General features: G+C 32.2%; 1 protein-coding gene across 1 annotated transcript in view; it reads left to right on the forward strand.

The window, feature by feature from the left end:
• The first annotated feature begins 3,206 nt into the window (after positions 1 to 3,206).
• Positions 3,207 to 25,380, forward strand: part of LOC114331335 (uncharacterized) — a 60,442-nt gene continuing 38,268 nt past the window's right edge. The window contains exon 1 of the mRNA XM_028280863.2: positions 3,207 to 3,304. Within this exon, the coding sequence (XP_028136664.1) occupies positions 3,299 to 3,304 (6 nt within the window). The 5' untranslated portion in view covers positions 3,207 to 3,298. The remainder of the gene's footprint in view (positions 3,305 to 25,380) is intronic.

The raw sequence follows: 25,380 nt of genomic DNA on the forward strand, positions 1-25,380 counted from the left end.
GCGTTCCACCGGAACCGTTACCGCAGTGAGCGGTAGTAACGATGGACGGGTGACTGTGTGTCGCTGTTCAATGTTATCGCATTGAAATGTTGAATGGATTGCATGTGAGAGTTCAGTTTAAATGAAGTAAAAAATAGACAGACGTACTCTCCATCATTTAAGTTCGAGATCTAAGGTCATTAAAATGATTGAGAGTAGGTACGTCTGTTTTTTACTTCATTATCGCATTGAATTTAAATGCGATGTCTCCGAGTCTGAATAATAGGTTGGTTCCACGTAGCGAGATTACTATTGTATATATTGTGTTGTGTATTGTATCGTTTTAATATTACTATTACGTTTTGATGACAGTAATAAGTGTACTGTTATTTTTCCTTTGCAGAAGATATAATTATATTTTATTTTATTTTATTTATTTTGAACTGTATATAAATATCTTAATATATTATTTACATTGTTTTTAACCTGTGTTTTACTGAGTCTGTCGTCCCGAAAGAGCTACCCGTTACAGTGGAGTGGAAAAACAACAATAGAACTCTTCAGAATCGCTACAGACAGAATAAAATGAGCCATTATGACCGCCTGTGTCATTAAAGGATGAGGCATATGAAAAAGAAGAATAAAATCGTGAAGGTAAAAAATTGTAAATTTAAAAATTTACAGTTTAAAAAATAAAAATTGTAAATTTTTATTTGTTGTTAAATCAATCAATATTTTGGAACTTATTTTCTGTTTTGTTATTGAACATACAATAAAAAAAATTATTGGAATTTAGTTTAATTTGGTTTTTCTTATACTTTTTAATTTTACTTAAGGGGGGTATAGTTAATTCTGCGTTTTTTTGCATAACTTTAAAACGTTTTCCCTTGAAAGTGGCAGGGTTAAGTTAAATGGTAAAAGGATATATTAAAGAACAACACTTGAAGATTAAATTTCAGTTAAACTCAGTTAAATTTCTATTGAAAAATATTAAAAAATGAAGCAGTGGCGTCATTTTTAAGTAGATGATCCAAAAAAGAAGATGATTTGCGGTGTACACCATATCTTCGGACAGAATCGTTTGAAACATATAAACCAAAAAGATTATTTTATTTTAAGAGTTTTTTGAGGTAGTGACGTCGAGTTTTTATGATTATATTGATTTTTAAATTCATGGTATAACTTTAAAGTGAAAAAATCGAAAAAAAAACAAAGAAAAAGGTGTGTTCGGTAAAGAGAAAAATGGTAATATAACAAAAAAATATTAAAATAAGCAAAAACTCGACGTCACTACCTAGTAAAATATCTAAAAAAGAAGTGTGCAAAATTTCAGAAAGATCGGTGCATTACTTTTTGAGTTATGATGTACACCGCCTCAAAAAAACATCATTTTCAGAAAACGCGTTTAAAAAATGTAGTTTTGTCAATATAATACTAAGACAATTTTTTTATGTATCCAGAATGTTACAGTTTTTACTGTGGAACTCTGAGAACATCATTTAGAAAAAAAAATAAATAAAAAAAATATAATATAAAAAATTATTAAAAAAAAATACAAAAATAATTATTTATTAGTAGAATTGTTTATTAGAGATTAATATTAGTATTAGTTTTAGGATAAGATACGAAAAAATGACTAATAAAATAAAAAATATTAAAATTTGCGAATGGATTTAGTGTCTGCAGTCATATAAACCCAAATAAACAACAACAATATCTCCGTCAATTTTGCTCGGATTAATTTGAAATTTTAATGATATACTCTTGAAAATATGTACAATAAATTAGCCAATAAAAAAATCGAAAAAATAATCAAAAATACTATACCCCCCCCCCCTTAAAACAAACTCAGTGTTCGCTTAATTGTGCAGGGTAGGTTAGGTTTTACACAGGAGTGGAATTCTCAGGTTGTATTATTTAGTATTATACAATTGATCCAAATAATGGCATAACCCAGACATCCAAAGTGAAAGTTATCCTCCAACACCAAATTGTTCTACATGGTCCACATATTGTTCAGTAAAAAGTTACACCATTTTGAGCGTCCGGTTTGGGGGGGGGGGAGATGGGGAGAAATCGGTAAATTAGTAGTTTTTTTAAGTGTTTCGTGGTGAATATTTCTAAAACTGTGCTTTAGCGTTAACAATGTTCTATACAAAAATGTTCTACATAATATTTAAAACAAAAAAGGTCTTATACATAATTGTTATAAAATCAACAGTTTCACAGTTACGGAGAGTGAAAAGTGGAGGTTTTCGAAACTTTTTACCTTATTTGGGCAATTGATGATGATTTTGGGTGGTGAGGTTGACGTTTCTTCAAGGGCTTGTCACTAACATAACATCTGCCACTGAAATAGCAAATTTTATTTACAAAACACAATCCTGTTAAAAAAAATTTCTTTCATTAGTAATAATATTATAAATTGCCCAAAAATTATAAAAAGTATCGAAAACCTCCACTTTTCACCCTCCGTAACTCTGGAACCGTTGATTTTATAACAATTATGTATAGGACCTTTTTTGTTTTAAATTTTATGTAGAACATTTTTGTATAGAACATTGTTACCGCTAAAGCATAGTTTTAGAAATATTGACAAAAAACGTAAAAAAACTACTAATTTACCGACTTCTCCATCTTCCCCCCAAACCCGACGCTCAAAATCGTGTAACTTTTTACTGAACAATATGTGGACCATGTAGAACAATTTGGTGTTGAAGGAAAACTTTTACTTTGGAGGTCTGGGTTAGGCCTTTTTTGGACCAATTATACTATACTACCTCCGTAACTTTGGAACCGTTCATTTTAGAAGGACTATGCATGGGACCTTTTTATTTCAAATTTAATGTAGAACATTTTTGTACAGAGAGTTGTTCATGCTAAACCGCATAGTTTTAGAAATATTGACGAAAAACGAAAAAAATCTCTCCCCCACAAACCAGACGCTCAAAATGGTGTGACTTTTTTCTGAACATTATGTGGACCATATAGAGTGTTGAAGGATAACTTTCACTTCGGATGTCTGGGTTTGGGTCTAGTTATTCCATACTAATTGTGTTTAGCTTAATATAATATAATATATTCATTTGAAAAAATACATAAAAATATCAAATGTACAGATGTTATTTAAAGGTTTAATACTGCGAGCAACACCCTGTAGTAGTGGATTACTAGATTGTAGTGGGATTGAAATCAAGAGAAGAGCGCGCAAGTATCTTCTGCACCGGCATCGTGTGATGTGATTTACTTGTACTTTCTGTGAAACGCCGAAGATTAATAATACTTTTAGATATAGAAGTGATTTGTAAATAAATTTTATATGATGGTAAGCGATATTTGTTGTTTTAACCTATTTGGTAAATAATGTTCAATATCAGTTATTCACTTTTATTGTTACTTTTTTTAATTAATGTGTGATATTAATACGTGATATGTTTTACACCATATTTTTGGAGAATTTTTTAGTTGTAGAATACAATTTTTACTCCTCTATAACTGTATGTAGAAAAAATGCATTTCTATTACCGAATTATTAACAGTAAAAAATGTTGAAATCTTTAATTATTATTAATGTTTTTCTCAGTGGTATTTGGGTTCAAATTCAAATTAGGAAATTGGAATGCAATCAATTTTAAAATATCCAAAAATTGACACGCATAATAATTGAGGCTTTTACAAAACATGTATATTTTTTATGGACCCGTAAGTTGAGTGTACATAACCTTAAAATTTTTTTTTTTTTTGGAAAAAGCGTATAACTTTTTTTTTGGGGTATGGCTGCAGGTCTAATTTTTTTAATCTTGTGTATTTTATCAAACACTATATTTCTAATTTTTATCAGATTATTTCGTTAGGTACACCACCTTCAAAAATCCGAAAAACAGTTTTTTAGACGGTTTTTGGGGATTTTCCCTATTTTATAGACTCAAAAAGATCAAATCAACGTTTTTTTATAGGTTATACATATGAAAATTGAAGTAACTGAATCCCTTTGAACATTTAAAAATGGGAGAAATACGTTTAAACCTACAAAAAACCCCTAAAAACAGTTTTTCGGATTTTGAAGGTGTCGAACCTTACGGAAAAATCTGAAAAAATTAGAAATATGGTGTTTGATACAATTCATAATGTTAAAAAAATTCAAAAAATCTAACAAATCAAAAAATTTTTTTTTAGTTTATGTACACTCAACTTACGGGTCCATAAAAAATAGACATATTTTGTAAAGGCCTAAACTATGCGTGTGAATTTTTTGAAACTTTAAAATGATTGCATCCCAACTAAAAAAATTAAAACGAAAAAATGAAGTTTTTGATGGTGGGGGAAGGAGGAAGGGGTGGTGGGTTAAAATTAAGCTGAGTTTATTTGTTAATCACATAGAACTTAAAAAAATGGAAAAAATTGAATTCTGGTAGTGAGGTAGGGTACCTTTTAATTTATGTATCCCGTCCATAAGTGGAAAGCCTGATGCGCCACTGTCGACTCGTTTTCTTTTAGGTTCTACTATTTAAGTTATAGACCCTTATCGTGACTAAAATTAATAGCAAATTTCACCTATGCCGGCTGGGCTGCATATTTACAGATGCTAGCGTGTGTAGACACCAGGGTGTTGAAATCAGTTAGGGTTTGGAAAAACAGTACACTTACAAATACCAACAGATTAGGACACCAGTGTGTTGAAACCAGCTAGCTTTTTTAGTGGCGATACATGCATAGATCTCACGGCTATTGACATTGATTTTATGTACCTACTTCTGTGAAAAAATATTTAAGTGATTTAGATATTAATAAATAATTACACGTTGTTAGGATATGAACAATATAAATATACAGGGTGATTCATTAAGAATGTCCAATCTCTGAGTTGTAGATTCTAGATCTCAGAATAATAAGATTTAAACTAAATCACTTAGATAAAATGTGGCTCGTTACTGAGTTACAGGGTGTTTTATTTAAAAATTTAATAAATATTTTTACTCAGTACTTTAACACTATTTAACGTATCCTTGTCATACTTGGCAGAAAGTGTAAGTACTGTGTACCTTATTAAATTATGGTAAACAAACGTTTCTGGCTACTACCAGAGGCGTACGACAGGGGAAAGTGAATTGTTGACCCTTCCCAAATTCTACGCCACTGACGGAATTGCCATTTTATATTCTCCAGTACTTTCATTGTAACAATATATTCTTCATTCGTAAAAATAAAATAATTAGTTTGCGAGATATTTGAAGTTATAAATGGAGGGGCACAACACATTAATCAAAATAGCTGTGCCGTTTCATTTTTAACTTCAAATATCTCGAAAACTGACGACTTTATCGTTACGAATGAAGAGTATATTATTTACATAGAATGTATTAAAAAATCTAAATATTGAGCTGAAATAGCAATTATGCTAGTGGCGTAGAATTTGGGAAGGGTCAACCATTTACTATCCCCTGTCGTACGCCTTTGGTAGTAGCCAGAAACGTTTGTCTACCATAATTTAATAGGTTACACAGAACTTACACTTTCTGCCAAGTATGACAAGGATACGTCAAATAGTGTTAAAATAAAATCATTTTTTTAGTAAAATTGTGGCTTATTTCCCATTAAAAATAGTTAAATAGTGTTAAAGTACTGAGTAAAAATAGTTATTAAATTTTTAAATAAAACACCCTGTAACTCAGTAACGAGCCACATTTTATCTAAGTAATTTGGGTTAAATCTTATTATTTTGAGGTCTGGAATCTAAAACTCAGAGATTGGACATTAATAATGAATCACCCTTTATTAACACAAAAGAACAACATAAAAAATATTAGGTTAATGAGCAGATACATGCCTTTTAGCGTTAGGTTGGTTCTGTGTGATGTTTCTCATCAGTTTTCTATTTCTTTTTTTTTTTCAATCTGGACGTCCGTCCAAAACCGAGGCAATAAAAGGGGAAAAAGAAGTAAAAACCTGATGAGAAATATCACACAGAACCAACCTAACGCTAAGGGGCATGGATCTCCTCGTTAACATAATATTATTTTTTATGTTGTTCTTTTGTGTTAATATATTTATATTGTTCATATCCCAACGTTTAATTATTTATTAATACCTACCCAAATCACTTAAATATTTTTCCACAGAAGTAGGTATATAAAATCAATCTCAATAGCCGTTGGCATTTATGCATGTATAGCCACTAAAAAAGCTAGCTGGTTTCAACACTCTGGTGTCCTAACCTGTTAGTATTTGTAAATGTACTGTTTTTCCAAATCCTAAATGATTTCAACACCCTGGTGTCTACACACGCTAGCATCTGTAAATGTACTGTTTTTCCAAACCCTAACCGATTTCAACACCCTGGTGTCAACACACGCTAGCATCTGTAAATGTACTGTTTTTCCAAACCCTAACCGATTTCAACACCCTGGTGTCTACACACGCTAGCATCTGTAGATGTACTGTTTTTCCAAACCCTAACCGATTTCAACACCCTGGTGTCTACACACGCTAGCATCTGTAAATGTACTGTTTTTCCAAACCCTAACCGATTTCAACACCCTGGTGTCAACACACGCTAGCATCTGTAAATGTACTGTTTTTCCAAACCCTAACCGATTTCAACACTCTGGTGTCTACACACGCTAGCATCTGTAAATGTACTGTTATTCCAAACCCTAACCGATTTCAGCACTCTGGTGTCTACACACGCTAGCATCTGTAAATGTACTGTTATTCCAAACCCTAACCGATTTCAACACTCTGGTGTCAACACACGCTAGCATCTGTAAATGTACTGTTTTTCCAAACCCTAACCGATTTCAACACTCTGGTGTCAACACACGCTAGCATCTGTAAATGTACTGTTTTTCCAAACCCTAACCGATTTCAACACCCTGGTGTCAACACACGCTAGCATCTGTAAATGTACTGTTTTTCCAAACCCTAACCGATTTCAACACTCTGGTGTCAACACACGCTAGCATCTGTAAATGTACTGTTTTTCCAAACCCTAACCGATTTCAACACCCTGGTGTCTACACACGCTAGCATCTGTAAATATACTGTTATTCCAAACCCTAACCGATTTCAACACCCTGGTGTCTACACACGCTAGCATCTGTAAATGTACTGTTATTCCAAACCCTAACCGATTTCAACACCCTGGTGTCTACACACGCTAGCATCTGTAAATGTACTGTTTTTCCAAACCCTAACCGATTTCAACACCCTGGTGTCAACACACGCTAGCATCTGTAAATGTACTGTTTTTCCAAACCCTAACCGATTTCAACACCCTGGTGTCAACACACGCTAGCATCTGTAAATGTACTGTTTTTCCAAACCCTAACCGATTTCAACACCCTGGTGTCAACACACGCTAGCATCTGTAAATGTACTGTTTTTCCAAACCCTAACCGATTTCAACACCCTGGTGTCTACACACGCTAGCATCTGTAAATATGCATACCGCATAGTGTAATATGCGAGCCGCGCACTTCGCGCCGTGTGTGCGCTGCGCGTTCGTTAAATTAGTACGTGTTTTTAAATGGCGCACAAACGGTGCGCACACGGTGCAGCACAGCACTATCCTAACTAATGTCGGCGCCAAGAACGCGCGGCGCACACACAGCTCGAAGTGCGCGACGCGCATATCTATACGTACCTTTATGTGAAAATTATAATGGAAAGAAGATACCCCATGAATATTGAATAAAATATCGTTTATTATCCTTTATTATGTAATGTACCTACTCTACTCAAGAAAAACAACAGATGTACAGCGTATACATTATACTTTGTGTACACGGATAATACGAGAACTAGTTTAAAACATATTTTTCATCGTTTTTTGTTAGATAATCTTCTACATTAGTAATATTACATAAATTAGACAATAAAGTATTCAATAATGTTTAGGTATGCTTTCGGATCGTAATTCTTCATAATATATAATTATAAAGGAATATAATTGTGGCAAATTTTGCAATCCTTCTGTGTATACAGGGTGTTTCATTAATAATTGTCCATATAGTGACTGAAGAAACTTTAGCACAAAATACGAAGATTTAACCTAAAACACTTAAATAAAATGTGGTTCCTTACTGAGTTACAGGGTGTTTTATCTAAAAATTTAAATATTATTTTTGCTCAGCATTTTAAAACTGTTCTACTTATCCTTTTCATACTTGGCAGGAAGTGCGACTACTAGACACCCTACTAAATTATGATAAAAAATCGTTTCTAGCTACTACCAGAGGCGTACGACAGGGGATGGTGAATGGTTGACCCTTCTCAAATTCTACGCCACTGGAGGTTGACTATTTTAGTGCCACTTTTAGATTTTCCAATACTTTCTACATAAATAATACACTGTTCATTGGTAACGATAAAGTCATTAGTTTTCGAGATATTTGAAGTTAAATATGAAACGGCACAGATATTTTCATTAATTTATATGATTCATATGATTAAAATTTAAAAAATATTTTTCCCTTTAAAACTATTTGGCGTATCATTATCATACTTGGCAGAAAGTGTAGGTACTGTAGACCCCACTAAATTAAGATAAATAAACGTTTCTAGCTACTACCAGAGGCGTACGACAGGGGATAGTGGCTGGTTGACCCTTCCCAAATTCTACGCCACTGACGAAATTGCTATTTTAGTGTAATTTTTTAATTTTACAATACCTTTTATGTAAATAATATACTCTTCATTCGTAACGATAAAATGATTAGATTTCGAGATATTTGAAATTAAATATGAAGCGACACAATACATTAATCAAAATAACCGTGTCGTTTCATTTTTAACTTCAAAGATCTCGAAAACTAATGACTTTATCGTTACAAATGAAGAGTATGTTATTTTCATAGAAATTATTGGAGAATCCAAAAATTGAACTAAAATAGCAATATCGCCAGTGGCGTAGAATTTGGAAAGGGCCAACCATTCACTTTCCCTCGTCGTACGCCTCTGGTAATAGCCAGAAACGTTTGGTTAACCTAATTTAGTAGTTTGTACAGTACCTATACTACCTGCCAAGTATGAAAAGGATACGTCGAACAGTTTTAAAATGCCGAGAAAGAATAGTTTTTAAATTTTTTGATAAAACACCCTGTAACTCAGTAAGGAACCACATTTTATTTAAGTATTTTAGGTTAAATCTTCGTATTTTGTGCTAAGGTTTCTCCAGTTACTATATGGACAATTATTAATGAAACACCCTGTATAATTATTTATTGTAGCCTAAAATTTATATTTGGAACTACACAATATACAGGGTGTAATAAAAATACAGGTCATAAATTAAATCATTTACTCTGGGACCAAAAATAGATCGATTGAGCCTGGACTAAACCTTACCTGAGTACAAGAATATGCACATAAAAAAAGTTACAGCCCTTCCAATTTACAAAATAAAAATCAACTTTTTCCAATATATCGAAAACTATTAGAGATTTTTTATTGAAAATGGACATGTGGCATTCTTATGGCAGGAACATCTTACAAAAAAATTATAGTGAAATTTGTGCACTCCATAAAAATTTTATGGGGGTTTTGTCCCTTAAACCCCCCCCCCCAAACTTTTTTCTACGTTCCAATTAAATTATTACTGTAGTACCTTTAGTTAAACACAATGTTTTTAAAACTTTTTTACCTCCTAGTTCTTTTTCGATAAGCCAGATTTTATCGAGATATTTTGAATATTTGGCAAATCCACCCCATTTTTATATATGTTTGTACGATTATACAGGGTGTCCAGAAACTCTACCAACAAACGAAGACAGGAGATTCCTCAGATAATTTTTAGATATTTTAACCCAATTCACCTAGTCCGAAAATGCTTCCTAAGGGAGCTAGAGCTCTTTGAAGATGGCGTCTTGTAATTAGTTTTTCTTAAGTACCTCCAGAACGCTTCAATTTAGAAAAACGAAAATCGGTATGTATATTTATCTTCCAGAAATAAATCGATTCCATCCATTGCCAATTTCTAATACCGATCATAGGCATCCGTTTTGGGTAGGGCAACGGATATTTTATCACATAACTTTTTTGTCTTTAACTTTAAGCATTTTTTTCACTGGATTATTAAATTGTGAGGTATTCTAGTACTAAAAGGTACTCTACGACGATTTTTTTTAATGAGAATATGGGTCGTGTAATGGCTCATTCAAAAGGTTATTTAATTCTCTATCAACTAATATAAACATTAACAAAATTATTTATACAGGGTGCCCAAAAAAAATTTTTTTTAATTAAATTAATTGAGACAAAAAGAAGAATGTATCTAATTTATTTAATGCAAAATACATTTTACTGCTGTCAGAAAACACAAAAACATTTTTATATGACAAATTTAATCTGATTCATTCATATCGGCAATTCACACACATATCATACATTTTTAAGTAGAAGAATTTAAAATGTATAAGTAATATTATGTGTCTGAATTGCCGATATGAATGAGTAAAATTTTAGATTAAATTAAATTATTATATGAATTTTTTTACTAAGCAACAACATTTTTCTTTAATTTAGTAGATAATATTTTGTATTTTGATAACGATGTCCGAGTTGGAAGTAGAAACGTCAATAAAATCATTTTCTAATTTAAATTGTGGCCTATATCCCATTTAGAATAATTAATTACAAAAATGCCACAAAGAAATAGCTTCAGAACAATCTTAAATTAAATGTTCAAACTGCTAAGAGGCAGGTGGGTGGTAGCTTTAGTATTGAATTTAATTAAAAAACAATACTTATTTATCAAGTAAATATTTTTCCTCTTTTCGGCCTTTCCAAATAAATAAATTATAATATATGTACAATCTTATTTTTGTCTCAAATAATTTAATTAAAAGAAAAATTTGTGGACACCCTGTATAAACAATTATGTTAATGTTTATATTATTAAATAGAGCATTGAACAACCTTTCAAATGAGTTATCAAACGACCCCTATTCTCATTAAAAAAATCATCGATTACGTCATCACGCCCAGATGGATGACATGGCATAGATTTTATCTATACCAAAAAATTATAATTTAAAAATAAAAATCTACCTGTTTCGGGATTTATCTCCAGAGTCCCCCATTCTCGAGAAAATTTATTTATTCCAACTCAAATGTCCTCACTGTATGTAATGGAGGTAGGTCCAATATAATTTTCTAACAATTCTGATTTCTTCTTGCCCAGAAATAAAGATTTTTCTGTTTATTATATGCAAAAAAGACTTGAAAATTTAAAAATCCAACCAAATACTTGTCAACAAAACAAAAAACATTTATTGTGTGTTACACAACCATAAACATAAAACAACATTAACTTTAACTAAAGATTATTATCCCATAGAAGTGCTTTCATTTTATATACTTTTTGCACTATTATTAACTTAAAGTTGTATCTGCTTATATTGCGAAATAGTTTTTGTGAGATGTATATTAACTGAAATAATTTCGCAAGGATATGATCATTTGTTACAAATAAGGTACTTACTCGAATACTGGTTTTCTCTTAAAATTATATATATAATTATTTTGTTTTATATAATAGAAATTTAAACATTAACTACTTATTGAAAAAAACATGAAAAATTGAAGTGTTTGTGATTACTTGAAATTGTTAAATATATTACTTTTATAGATCAATCCAATCAGACCAATAAATATTATACAAACCATCGAAAACATCTACTTCCATAATCGAATACAGACAAAGATAAATGGAAAACTAACACAGTTTATACCAGTACAAAGCGGAGTCAGACAAGGTGACTTGTTGAGCCCACTTCTCTTTAATATAATAACGGATGAAATAATAGAAGAAGTACGTAAAGATCATGGTTATAGAATGGGGAACAAAGAAATCCAAATATTATGTTATGCAGACGACGCCGCATTAATCGCCGAGACAGAAGACGATCTCCAAAAATTAACACACATCTTCAATAGGTACAACAGTCAAGAAATACAATATGATAATATCAGCAGAAAAAAACCAAATGACAACATCTAAATACCCACTACGATGTAAAATCCAAATTGATGGGAACGTAATAAAACAGGAAGCAATGTTTAGATGTCTGGGAATATATATGACCAGTTGCGGAGATGTTGAAGAGGAAGTACGACAAGAAAGCTTAAAAGCAAGTAAAGCGGCGGGATCTCTTAATGACACAATCTGGAAGAACAAACACCTAAGACAAGACACAAAAGCAAGAATATATAAAGCAGCAATTAGACCTATATTGATATACACGGCGGAGACAAGACCTGACACATCGTAAACGAGACGACTACTAGAAACAACAGAGATGAAAATACTTCGACGAATATCCGGGAAAAGTCTGTTGGATAGGGAAAGAAGCGAAAACATAAGAAGATCCTGCAATGTAGAAGACATAAATGGATGGGTGACAAAACAGAAACAGGAGTGGAACGAACGCAGTAGCATGGTAGATAATAGGATAGTACGAATAGCACGAGATAAATCACCAAATGGACGAAGAAGTATTGGCGGACCAAGAAAAAGATTGTGCAATAATTTAAACAATTTAGGAGGCTAATATTGAAGAAGAAACAGACTTCTAAGCCTACATACAAGAAGGAAGAAAGAGACTTTTATAAATAACATGCTAAAAAGCTAAACATTATTCATTTAGATACAGAAAAGTATCTATACAGGGTGTTTGGTATATAATGGGCCATAGCTTAACCTTAGATTCCTGAGGTTAAAATAGGTCGATTTAAGCTAACTTACCTTAGTACAAAAGTTGCTAATAACCGAAATACAGGGTGTCAAAGTTAAACTTTTATTTTATTTATTTTTGAATATTTCCTGACAGGCATGGGACAACAACACGAAATTTGGTAAGTGATGCTGGTATTGTACACCCTGCTAAATTATGTTAAACAAATGTTTCTGGCTACTACCAGAGGCGTACGACAGGCGAACGTGAATGGTTGACCCTTCACAAATTCTACGCCACTGGTGGAATTTCTATTTTAGTGCAGTTTTTTGATTCTTCAATATGTTCTATGTAAATAACATACTCTTCATTCGTAACGATAAAGCCATTAGTTTTCGAGATATTTGAAGCTAAAAACGAACGAGCATAATACATTAATCAAAATAAGTGTGCCTTTTCATTTTTAACTTCAAATATCTCGAAAACTAATGACTATCGTTACGAATGAAGAGTATATTACACAGGCCTACAGAAAAAAAAATTTGTTTAGGTGCCGTGAATTTTTAAGCTAATTTTTACTATATTAGGGGCGATAAATCGAAATATGGATTTCGTTTTTTTGTATCAGCTCTAGTTTTATGGATATGACAAAATCCGAAATTACAGTTTTAATATTTGAGATCATGGAGAATATGCTATTCAAAGGAATGTACATTGTTAATTAAACTTATTCTTCGGTATATATTTGTTGTTCTCACTGTATTATGCCTTATTTATGCAAGAAATAATACTTTATTGTCGTTACATTACTATTTTATAAGGAAATAAAACAGCTTGGAGAGTATTTTTAAACTTTTAAAATGATACATTTACCACTTATAAACCCATTCTGCCTCCACCTAATAATGGCTCATAGCCCATGGACCATGCTTCGCCTACATAGGAAGGAAGCTTCCCCAGATAAGTATGAAAACCCTTAAAGCTGGAATCTTTGATGGACCACAGATCAGACTTCTTACAAAGGATCTGGCTTTTGTGGGGTCAATGAATGAGGAAAAGAGAAAAGCTCGGCTTTCATTTGTGGATATTATAAAAAATTTCCTGGGAAATCACAAAAGTGAAAACTATGCTGAGCTCGTAAACCGTTTGCTGAATAACTTCCAATCACTTGGATAGAATATGAGCATCAAAGTCTACTATCTTCACAGCCACCTGGACGGTTTTCCTGAAAACTTAGGTGACACAAGTGAGGTCTCAAGGTGAGTGATTTCACCAAGAGATAAAAACTATTGAGGATCGCTACCAAGGAAGATGGGCCACCCATATGATGGCAGATTTTTGCTGGGGTTTGAAGAGAGACGGTTTAAATGTTCATTCCAGGAAATCACGCAACCGAAACTTTAGATACGTCAAGTAAAGTTTTTTTTTCTATTTTGTTAGTTTTTTTTTCAAAGGTAATTGTATATCTGTTTCATTGTACAAAGGGGTTTATTGTAGTTAAATGGCTTACTTCGCAGACGACATAGTTTTGTTCTCTGACAAACTCAAGGAGATATTATGTGCAATGCTGTATGTGCAGTGCTTATGAACTTCAGTTAGTGTGTGCCAGTGTAGGTATTAAAAGAAACATCTCCAAAACAAAATTCATGACAAACCTATTACCTAGCGGAAATATCAATATTGGAGAGAACGAAGTAGAGCTAGTGGAAAAATACATAAACCTTGGACACGAAAAAAAGAGCACAAGAGACAACCCAACATTCGAACTACGAACAAGAATAAACTAGCATGGGCAGCCTATAGAAAAGTCAAAGACATCTTTAAAAGCGATATACCAATTTCTTTAAAACGTAAAACATGTGACCAATGTGTGTTGCCTGTGGTGACTTATGGTGCCAAAACTTTGACATATTGATAGCTACAACTTCTAAAACGCTGCAATTAGCTCAGAGGAAAATGAAAAGGTCAATGCTGAGTATATCGCTTCGTGACCGAGTTGGAAATTAAGAATTAGACTAAGAACATGAGTTACCGATGTAATTTCCCGAATTGCCACCCTGAAATGGAACTGGGCCTGGCACGTCGCCCGAATCAGTGATGGGAGGTGGACGAAGAGATTACTTGAGTGGAGGCCGAGATTAGACAAAAGAAGTAGAGGAAGACCCCCTACTCATTGGACTGACGTTCTCAAGAAAATGTCAAGAAACTGGATACAAAGTGCTCAAAGTGGAGTACAATGGACAAAAATGAGGGAGGCCTATGTCCAGCAGTGGACTCAAAGGGCTGGATGATGATCAAATGGCTTAAAATATACGTATTTTTTAATTGTGTGGTTTTTATTTCAATTTAGTATATCCATATCAGCATATTCGTATTTTAATGCATAAAAGCTGGCATGACCTACGTTATCTTGAAAACTAGAGCTGATAGCGCAAAACTAAAGCCATATTCGGAATCAGCACCCCAAATATACCTAAAATGAGCTCTAAACACTTTGGCACCAAAAACACTGTAGGCCTGTGTTATTTGCATAGAACATTTTAGAGAATCTAAAAATTGTGCTAAAATAGCAGTTTCATCATGGCGTAGAATTTGGGAAGGGTCAACAATCACTTTCCCCTTCTGGTATTAACCAGAAACGATTATTTAATATAAAATTTAGTAGGTTGCACAGTACCTACACTTTCTGCCAAGTATCATAAGGATATGTCAAATAGTTTTATAATACCGGGCACACATAGTTATTAATGTTTTAAATAAAGAATAAATAATAAAAAAAAGGAATACTTTAAAATATGTTGACATATTTGTGTCATACTTGGCAGAAAGTGTAGGCACTGTACACCCTAATAAATTATGTTAAATAATCGTTTCTGGCTACTATCAGAGGCGTACGACAGGGGAAAGTGAATGGTTGACCCTTCCTAAATTCTACGCAACTGATGAAACTGCTATTTTAGCATAATTTTTAGATTCTCCAATACTTTCTATGCAAATAATACACTCCTCATTCGCAACGATGGAGTCATTAGTTTTCGAGATATTTGAAGTTAAAAATGAAAAGGCACACTTATTTTGATTAATGTATTATGCTCCTTCGTTTTTAGCTTCAAATATCTCGAAAACTAATGGCTTTATCGTTACGAATAAAGAGTATGTTATTTACATAGAAAGTATTGGAAAATCAAAAAATTGCACAATAACCTTCGCCCGTCGTACGCCTCTGGTAGTAGCCAGAAACGTTTGTTTAACATAATTTAGTAGGATGTACAATACCAGAACCACTTACCAAATTTCGTGTTGTTGTCCCAAGCCTCTCAGGAAATATTCAAAAATAAACAAAATAAAAGTTTAACTTTGATACCCTGTATTTCTGTTATTATCAACTTTTGTACTAAGGTAAGTTAGCTTAAATCGACCTATTTTAACCTCAGGAATCTAGGGTTAAGCTATGGCCTATTATTCACCAAACACCCTGTATAAACGTCTGTAACTAAATTTATGTTGTATTTAGTACAAAAAAGACATATCATGACATGACTCAGGACCGGTCCTAGAGCTTTTGCCGCTCTGGGCAATATCAGCGACCACGCTCGCCCGCCCTCTCTTGGTAGACAAAACTTGGTCCTCTAAAATTTGCTGCCCCTAAAAATTCACCGCGCTGGGCAGCCACCCGATTCGCCCACCCCTGGGACCTGTACTCCTTGGTTGCATTAAGGATACGTCTATGATATACAGTACGTAAATCGTTCAGCTGGACATAGGGAATATACATTGAGAGAATTGTGGCAACTGCGCTAACCTGTGTTAGTTGAAACTTCTGTCCGAGTACGAGATTTTGGTGAGTTTTGAAGCAAGGTTGTCTATAAATAAATCAAAAACAAAGTTTATGATTAATGAGTTATTAATTTTCCCTTAGGCCAAAAATATTTAGCTACTACATTGTCATATTTTGACGTTTATTTGTGTCAGTCGAAATGATTTGTCAATTTTGAGGTTAATGCCCCTAAATGCTAACAACCACAAACCATACATACTCATAGACGTTTCACGTAAATTGTCAAGGTCAAGACAGCAAATTAGTTACCATTCCAATCCAGAGATGTCGCTGTCAGTCAATTCTCTTGTCATATTTAACAACTGACAGTTGACAATTAAATTAATTTGTTATTTACTTTTTATTTTACAGTTTGTGGCTTAAATATTTTATTATAGTGGTGTTACGTTTTTAATGAGATTTAATCATAATTTTAATCAATTGTATTAACCTCCTCTCCGTTTTTGTGAGTAGAATTTTTAGTTTACATTGATCATCCCGTGTTGTGTTTCTCCACATTTAAAAAACAATATAATATATCCTGAAACAGTTTATTCCAATAGACAAGTGTGTCATCAACATTTCGGGCCTATATATTTTGGAAGTTTGTAAAAGATTATACTTAAGGTATTTATCTAAACAATCATCCTACAAGATTCTTTCAAAAATTTTCATTCAACTCAATATTACATATCAGTGCTTTCACGTGACACATGGCAGTATAGCATTTTGAAAACAAATTGGAACATTTGAAGTTTTCAGTAAAACATTGAATAAAACATTGAATTGACTTTCTGTTGTTTTAATTTCCTGCGAAATTTCATCAAAAATCCCGCAAAATTTATAATTTGAAATTCCTACATAACTAAAATTTGTCAATTTAGTTCCCATTCCAATCAAGAGATGGCGTTAATTCGATCCGAAAGATTAACATGGTCGTGAAACGTCTATGAGTATGTATGGTTTGTGCTAACAACCATATTGTCATCGAGAGAGCTCAGTTGCCACAGTTATTTCCATATAATACAATGTATATATTTATGTATCTAAATATATACAATGTATGTTCCCTATGTCCATCTGAACGATTTACGTACTGTATTAGAAAGTATACCTATTTAGTTTAATACCTCTATACTTGCTAATCAATATAATTCATATTGATATATTCAATTATTCTGCCTAATGAATGGAAGCATGTAATAGCCAGAAACTTTCTTTTAATTAATTTAAATATTCCCAGTAAAACTAACAATTTTCTACATTATTAAATATTTAATGATTCTCAACTGGCGATTATATAGACTCAATTTTTCTAAGATTTAAAAGTGCTATTATATCTGAGATAAAAATATAATCGGAAAAGATATTAGTGAAAACTACAGGGTTACACAGTGGCAAGGAAAGTATCCGAAGAACCAAAGAGTAGCTTTAACAATTTTTCATTATGAAAAAATAATGTAAACATGAGATGTACCTTGGACAGGGGTAAAGAAATGGAATTGTTAACAACTGTTAAAAAGAAAAAAGCGTCATATCTGGGCCATGTATTAAGTAATGATAAGTACAGTCCGCTATAGTTTATAGTGGAAGGCATGATTAAAGGTAGAAGAGGTTTGGCAGAAAGAAAAAATCCTAGGTGAGTAACTTTGAAGTATGGTTCCAAATACCAGAAGCTGCATACATAATACATGCGGCACAAAACAGAGAAACAAAAAGAGAGAAATTATTTTGATAGACGCCAACCTTGTGTAAAACGGCACAAAAATTGGAAATAATCGCCACTATTAGAAAGAGTTTGTTGTTAACATGTCAAAATATAATATATGTAAATTCATTTTTTATATAGGTATATAAAACCGTTTTTCTTTCAGCAATTTATACTTTCTAAAATTATTTTCGTATACTTATTAACAAACAATAATATTGCCTATAAGTGTAAGTGTAAACCTTTCTCTGATATTAATTGTGTGAATTATTTAGCCAAACGGAAAGTTTTCCACCAAAATTTGCAATTAAAACCAGCTTATTCAAACGATTAGGTTTCTATTATGTATAGTATAAACTTTATAATCTTAACTAACTTTTCAACGAAAACTTTTCGTTTATAAATTTGCAAAAGTCTGTGTGTTATTGCGTCGCCGCTCCTGCAATACTTAGAGCAAGTGTATCGATGGATTCTTATGTAGTTTTGCCTTCTGAATCCAAATCTGAAAACGGCATTTCGATACCTCTAACCGTCTTCGAGATAATCGACCTCAAACTCTAAAATGTGACGTCACAATCCGGTTATCTCCTACCGACGCACTAAACGTCAGCTCAAATGGTTGATTAGGAAGTAGGCTACTTTTTTAAATCTCGATTTGTTAAACATAACATAGGTTATTTGTTATTTACATTTGAGTTTGACACTTCGTGAATGTCAAACTAAATTTTAAATTAAATATTAATAAAACATTAATGACATTTGATAGTGAATTTAATTATTATATAAAATAAATAAGATGTTCAAAAATACAATTTGAGTATAATATTTTAAAAGCAATAAGTTATTAACAGCTCTAAAAAGGTTTATACCCGTACGCCCTCCCTTTATGATAAATGGACTGTTCCATTTGCTACGAAATATGAAATTAAAATATACCTAGTCGGTTCGCTAAACTCGACACAACTGGTTAGTGATTTTAGTAGGTATTTTTTTTGTTTTTTTGAGAATTTTGCCGAAATTGGCAAAATTACTAAATATTTAGTAATTATTAACTACATATTTAGAAATTATTTTTTTGTCGAATTGGCAAAATTATTGACTAAAATCACTAGCCAATTGTGTCTGAGTTTAGCGAACCGACAGTATATGAAATAATATTGTTTGGTATAAAAAATATGGTCTGATATGTGCAATTACATCCTTCTAATGGAAAAAAATATTTGAAGATTTTTCTCAAATTACGGATACTAACAACATTTTCATTTATAACTCTTTTATTTTTAATTTGACGAATAAAAGTTATTCTTCATAAAAAACTCTTCATGTTCTAAGATTTATGATGCAACCATCATATATAAAATTTTATTAATTTTATACAAGGTATATAAAAAATATGAAATTCGATCAAGAGTAAACTACCTTTATAGTTCATAACATTTAAATTATAATGATATAATTGCAAATTAAAACATAATTATTAATTCTAACCTACTTTTCATAATAGCAATTTTCCATATTATGAAATAAAATACGTAAATATACAAAGTTTTCGTTATGATAATGCTCGCATTTTCAACTTGTTTAAAATAGAAACAGTTAAAAGATCACTTTGGAAGTTCCAGATACTACATGGTTTGATAAGTAACCTTCTTTGAAATAAAAGAAACATGTTTTCCAGGAAATTATTTTATTTTATTCGATATAGTCTCCTTTTAGCTCAATACAATGATTCCAGCGATTTTCCAACTTCTTTATGGCGTCCGAATAATAAGATTTTTGAGGCTGTGCAAAATAGGTGTTTGTTTCATCAATGATCTCTTCGTTCGAGCTGATTTTTTTCTTTACGAGTCATGTCATCATATTAGGAACACATAGTAATCAGATGGGGCCAAATGAGGAGAATAAGCTGCATGAGAAAGCAATTCGAAGCCCATGAATTTTTGCCATTGTCATAACGTTCTTGTAAGTCGTATGTATTTTAGAAGAAGAATAAATGTAATAAGTTGAAGATAAATTCCTTTTTATTAGAACCTAGACAATAATACAGTCCACACAAGATGTTTATACATATTTTTTGGTATTTAATTTCATTACGTACACCTTCGAAAAGCATTTGTATTTTAGAAGAAGAATAAATGTAACAAGTTGAAGATAAATTCCTTTTAATTAATACCATAATAATACAGTCCACACAAGATATTTATACATATTTTTTGGTTAAATATCTATTAATTAAATTTTATTACGTACACATTCGAAAAGCATTTGTATTTTAGAAGAATAAAAAATAGGTCTGGATCCCGCGTATGAAAAAAAAGTTGATTAATAGCAAGCTGAAAATTTGTTAATAGCTTAAGGGTGTCTAGTCGAATAAACTTTGATATGTGTGAACACTGGAACAGGGGTAGTTTTAATTTTGGAACAGGTTAAAAATTTGGAACGGTCACAGCACGAAAACGGCACATTTATTTTGTCCGACAGAACAGACTTAAACTCTTCGAACAGAGATTAAACTCTCATGCAAAAATCAGACTGCTATTTATCACCAAATGGGCGTTTTAATGAGTGGAACATGTAGAATATGTCAAATGACAGGAATTATGACAGGTAATAAATAGCAGTCTGATTTTTTCATGAGAGTTTAATCTCTGTTCGGAGAGTTTAAGTCTGTTCTGTCGGACAAAATAAATGTGCCGTTTTCGTGCTGTGACCGTTCCAAATTTTTAACCTGTTCCACAATTAAAACTACCCCTGTTTCAGTGTTCCCATATATCAAAGTTTATTCGACTAGACACCCTTAAGCTACTAACAAATTTTCAGCTTGCTATTAATCAACTTTTTTTTCATACGCGGGATCCAGACCTAAAATGTAATACAGTCAAAATATATACCCTATTCCACGAACATACGCCTGTTTTGGATTACTTCGATAACGAATATTTTACTGTGCAAAATAAGAAGAACGAAAGTAAATTGCAAATTACATTGTTCTTTATTGGAATAATTATTAGCGCCATTTACTTTCGTACTTCTTATGTTGCACAGTAAAATATTCGTTGTCGAAGTAATCCAAAACAGGCGTATGTTCGTAGAATGGCCCATATCCATTTATTAGAACCACGACAATAATACAGTCCACACAAGATACTTATAAATATTTTTATACCGAACAATATGTATAAATATCTTGTCTGGACTGTATTATTGTCGTGGTTCTAATAAATTGATTTATTTTTACTGTTATGTATTACATTTTTTATTCTTCTAAAATACAAATGCTTTTCGAAGGTGTACGTAACAAAATTAAATTATTAAATTGTCATTCTGACAATAGGCAACTTTTCAAAAAATATGTATAAATATCTTGTGTGGACTGATTATTATGGTTCTAATTAAAAGGAATTTATCTTCAACTTATTACATTTATTCTTCTTCTAAAATACAAAAGCTTTTCGAAGGTGTACGTAATGAAATTAAATTATTGGATCTTTATATCCGATATATTAAAACAATATGTATAAATATCTTGTGTGTACTGTATTATTGTCGTGGTTCTAATAAATGGATTTATTTTTACTGTATTACATTTTTTATTATTCTAAAATACAAATGCTTTTCGAAGGTGTACGTAATGAAATTAAATTATTGGATCTTGTCATTCTGACAATCAGCAACTTTTTACATTAAATTAAATTATTTTGGTATACCAAAAAATATGTATAAATATGTTGTGTGGACTGTATTATTATGGTTCTAATTAAAAGGAATTTATCTTCAACTTATTACATTTATTCTTCTTATAAAATACAAATGTTTTCCGAGGGTGTACGTAATGAAATTAAATTATTTAATCTTGTCATTCTGACAATCGGCAACTTTTTTGGTGTGCATTGTCTTGGAGAAACACCACTTTTTTCTTCTGCAAATGAGAACAAATGCTGAGGTCAAGCAGATGCATAGGGCGAGTGACATAGTCCAAGAAATTAAATCTCAGCGTCTAAGATTGGCTGGCCATGTCCATAGACTCAGATCAAGAATCAGACTGCTATTTATCACCAAATGGGCGTTTTAGTGAGTGGAACATGTAGAGTATGTCAAATGACAGGAATTATGACAGGTGATAAATAGCAGTCTGATTTTTGCATGAGAGTTTAATCTCTGTTCGGAGAGTTTAAGTCTGTTCTGTCGGACAAAATAAATGTGCCGTTTTCGAGGTCTGACCATTCCAAATTTTTAACCTGTTCCACAATTAAAACTGCCCCTGTTCCAGTGTTCTCATATATCAAAGTTTATCCGAGTAGACACCCTTAAGCTATTAACAAATTTTCAGCTTGCTATTAATCAACTTTTTTTTCATACGCGGGATCCAGACCTATGAGTGCAAAACTATTCTAACTAAAAATTTAATTTTCATGGTATAACTCCCAAGTTAAGATACTATAATATTCGCGTTTAAGACTTATCGTTTTTGTGCAAGACCACATTAGAAAAAATATGATAGTCTTACATGTAATTGCCGTACACGGCAATAAATTTGGGTATCTTATATCAAAATGTGATAGTATTACACCCACAATATTTACGAATAACGACAAAATGCAAGAGTTTAGTTTCATATTAGCAGTGACTAAGATCAGTTTGTGTCTGCAACATGATATCTATGATATTAAAGCGTTAACAACTAAAATAGGAAAACAATTTACAACCAATATTAATAATGAGAAGGTAATTTGGAGTAATATTACAGTGCTGCAGTGTAGAAAAGATTCCCCACATTCTATATTTTATAAAACAAGATTTGAATCAGACACGTTTAAAGAAATCTTAATTAACCGATCCAACAGACGAATATCTGAATGCATCATAAAACATCTAGTTCTTGAAAATGCCTACAAGGAATCCCTGGGTATAAGTAAGCAAAAAAAAGATGGGTTACTATCTTTGTGTAAGAAAAATTTAATAAAAAAAGACTACCACGACTTTTACGAATCACTCCCAGTTTCCACCAGTGCAAGTAATGACTCAGATGTTGAATAACTCATGAAGCAAAGGCTTAGGTTATAAGTGAAACACCATTTGTATTTGTATATTCTTAATCAATCGTATGTTAATGGTTTTATTTAATAAATTACGTTTTATTCGGAAAATAATGATTCTGACTTTTATTATCATTTAATTAGGATCGTATATGCCAAAATGTGTATTATTACTACGGTGCAAGACGCAAGACTATCGTAACTTATTAAATTAGGATCGTATTATGCGAAAATGTGTGTTATTACTCCGGTGCAAGACTATCTTAACTTCAAATATATCATTATCAGGGTATTATGTTATCATTTTAAACACACTAACTAAAATGAGTCAATCTAAATGTGTTGTTTTAATTCACAATACCGTTCTATCATTAATAGGGTTGATGTAAAAAAGATAAAAATTTGAGCCAAACTAAAACGTTCATTATTTGCATATTTACTTTTTTGTGTTGCGATACTATTGCATTCATAGTGCGATATGCAACACATAAGACATAAAAACACAATTTACAACTTTTTACTTAGTAAACACTCTATTAAAACACTCCCTAACATAGAATCGCACAACGTATTGAATTGTTGCACAAATAGTCAAAGAATGCACAGAATATCAAAATTTCATGTATTATAAGGCCTAAAAACATCCACCCTCATATCTTTCCAGGCAAAGCTGGCTGTTGCCTACAACCATCATGAATAAAGTACATTCAGGGGGAGAAAGGCAGTTTTTCCAGATAGCTATTTCTGCCTCTCAGGCGTTATCAATGGAACTATGCAGTCACAACTCTGAATCAAACTTCAACAAGCCTGCCTTATTTAAGGGATATTACCGTGAATGCAATAATTTCATCTTTGAGACGCATATCAGCGACATCTCTCGTAAAACGAGGAAGATGAAAAGTCTCAGATACAAAGTTTACTACAATTTAACAATTAAAATAATTGAAATAAAAATAATAAACCATATTTTAAATCTAAGATTTTCGTTAAAAGAAACTGCTTTTTGGCTGCATCCTGAATCTCTAGTTTTTACAATTTATAAGCACGGAGGCGACAAATATAGAAGAAAGCAGAAAGGACACGGTCACGTATCTACTCTCTTTTCGTTTAGGAAAAAGGACCGAAAGACAGTTTCAAGTACTCAAAGATCTGAGTAAAGATTTTCATTTTTACAGAAGCAGAAAGTAGAAAGAAAAGAAAAACAAAAACTGCCTTTCACCTTTTTCATCTTTAAAAGAAAAAGAAAATAATCGTTTTCGTTTTGATTCAATTCGAGTCTCTTGCCATCCTCTGACACAGTGTTTCTGGGTCTCTACCCTTTATCGAAGAGGCTATTGCAAGTAGACTGAATTGAATCAACTCGAGACGAAGAAGAACTGCATCTATTAAAATATCTGCAGTATATTGTGGTTAGACTGTCCTCTAACGGGGAATGACAAAATAAATAAAATAAATTAGAGGACAGTCTAACCACAATATACTGCAGATATTTTAATAGATGCAGTTCTTCTTCGTCTCGAGTTGATTCAATTCAGTCTACTTGCAATAGCCTCTTCGATAAAGGGTAGAGACCCAGAAACACTGTGTCAGAGGATGGCAAGAGACTCGAATTGAATCAAAACGAAAACGATTATTTTCTTTTTCTTTTTCATGCTATACTCGGTTTAGAGTACAAAATGACCAAGTGTTCTTAAGGTATTCTGAGACGCATTGTTGGAGAAGCTCCTCCTAGCGGCGCCGCTTGATACTATCGTATCTCGGTTAACAGAATCCTGACTCTTGGTCGAAATTTATTTTATTTATTTTTTCATCTTTACTCAGATTTTTTAGTACTTGAAACTGTCTTTCGGTCCTTTTTCCTAGACCAAAAGAGAGTAGATAAGTGACCGCGTCCTTTCTGCTTTCTTCTATATTCGTCGTCTCCGTGCTTATAAATTTTAAAAGCCCGATATTCAGGATGCAGCCAGAAAGCAGTTTCTTTTAACGAAAATCTTAGATTTAAAATATTGTTTATTATTTTTATTTCAATTATTTTAATTGTTGAATTGTAGTAAACTTTGTATCTGAGACTTTTTGTCTCCCTCGTTTTAAAGTACATTCAAACCACAATATTAGTTTGATGAGATATAACATATAACCCAATAACAACAACTGGCAGTTATACACGCC

This window comes from Diabrotica virgifera, chromosome 1 (genome assembly GCF_917563875.1).
Source record: "Diabrotica virgifera virgifera chromosome 1, PGI_DIABVI_V3a".
Lineage (NCBI taxonomy): Eukaryota > Metazoa > Arthropoda > Insecta > Coleoptera > Chrysomelidae > Diabrotica > Diabrotica virgifera.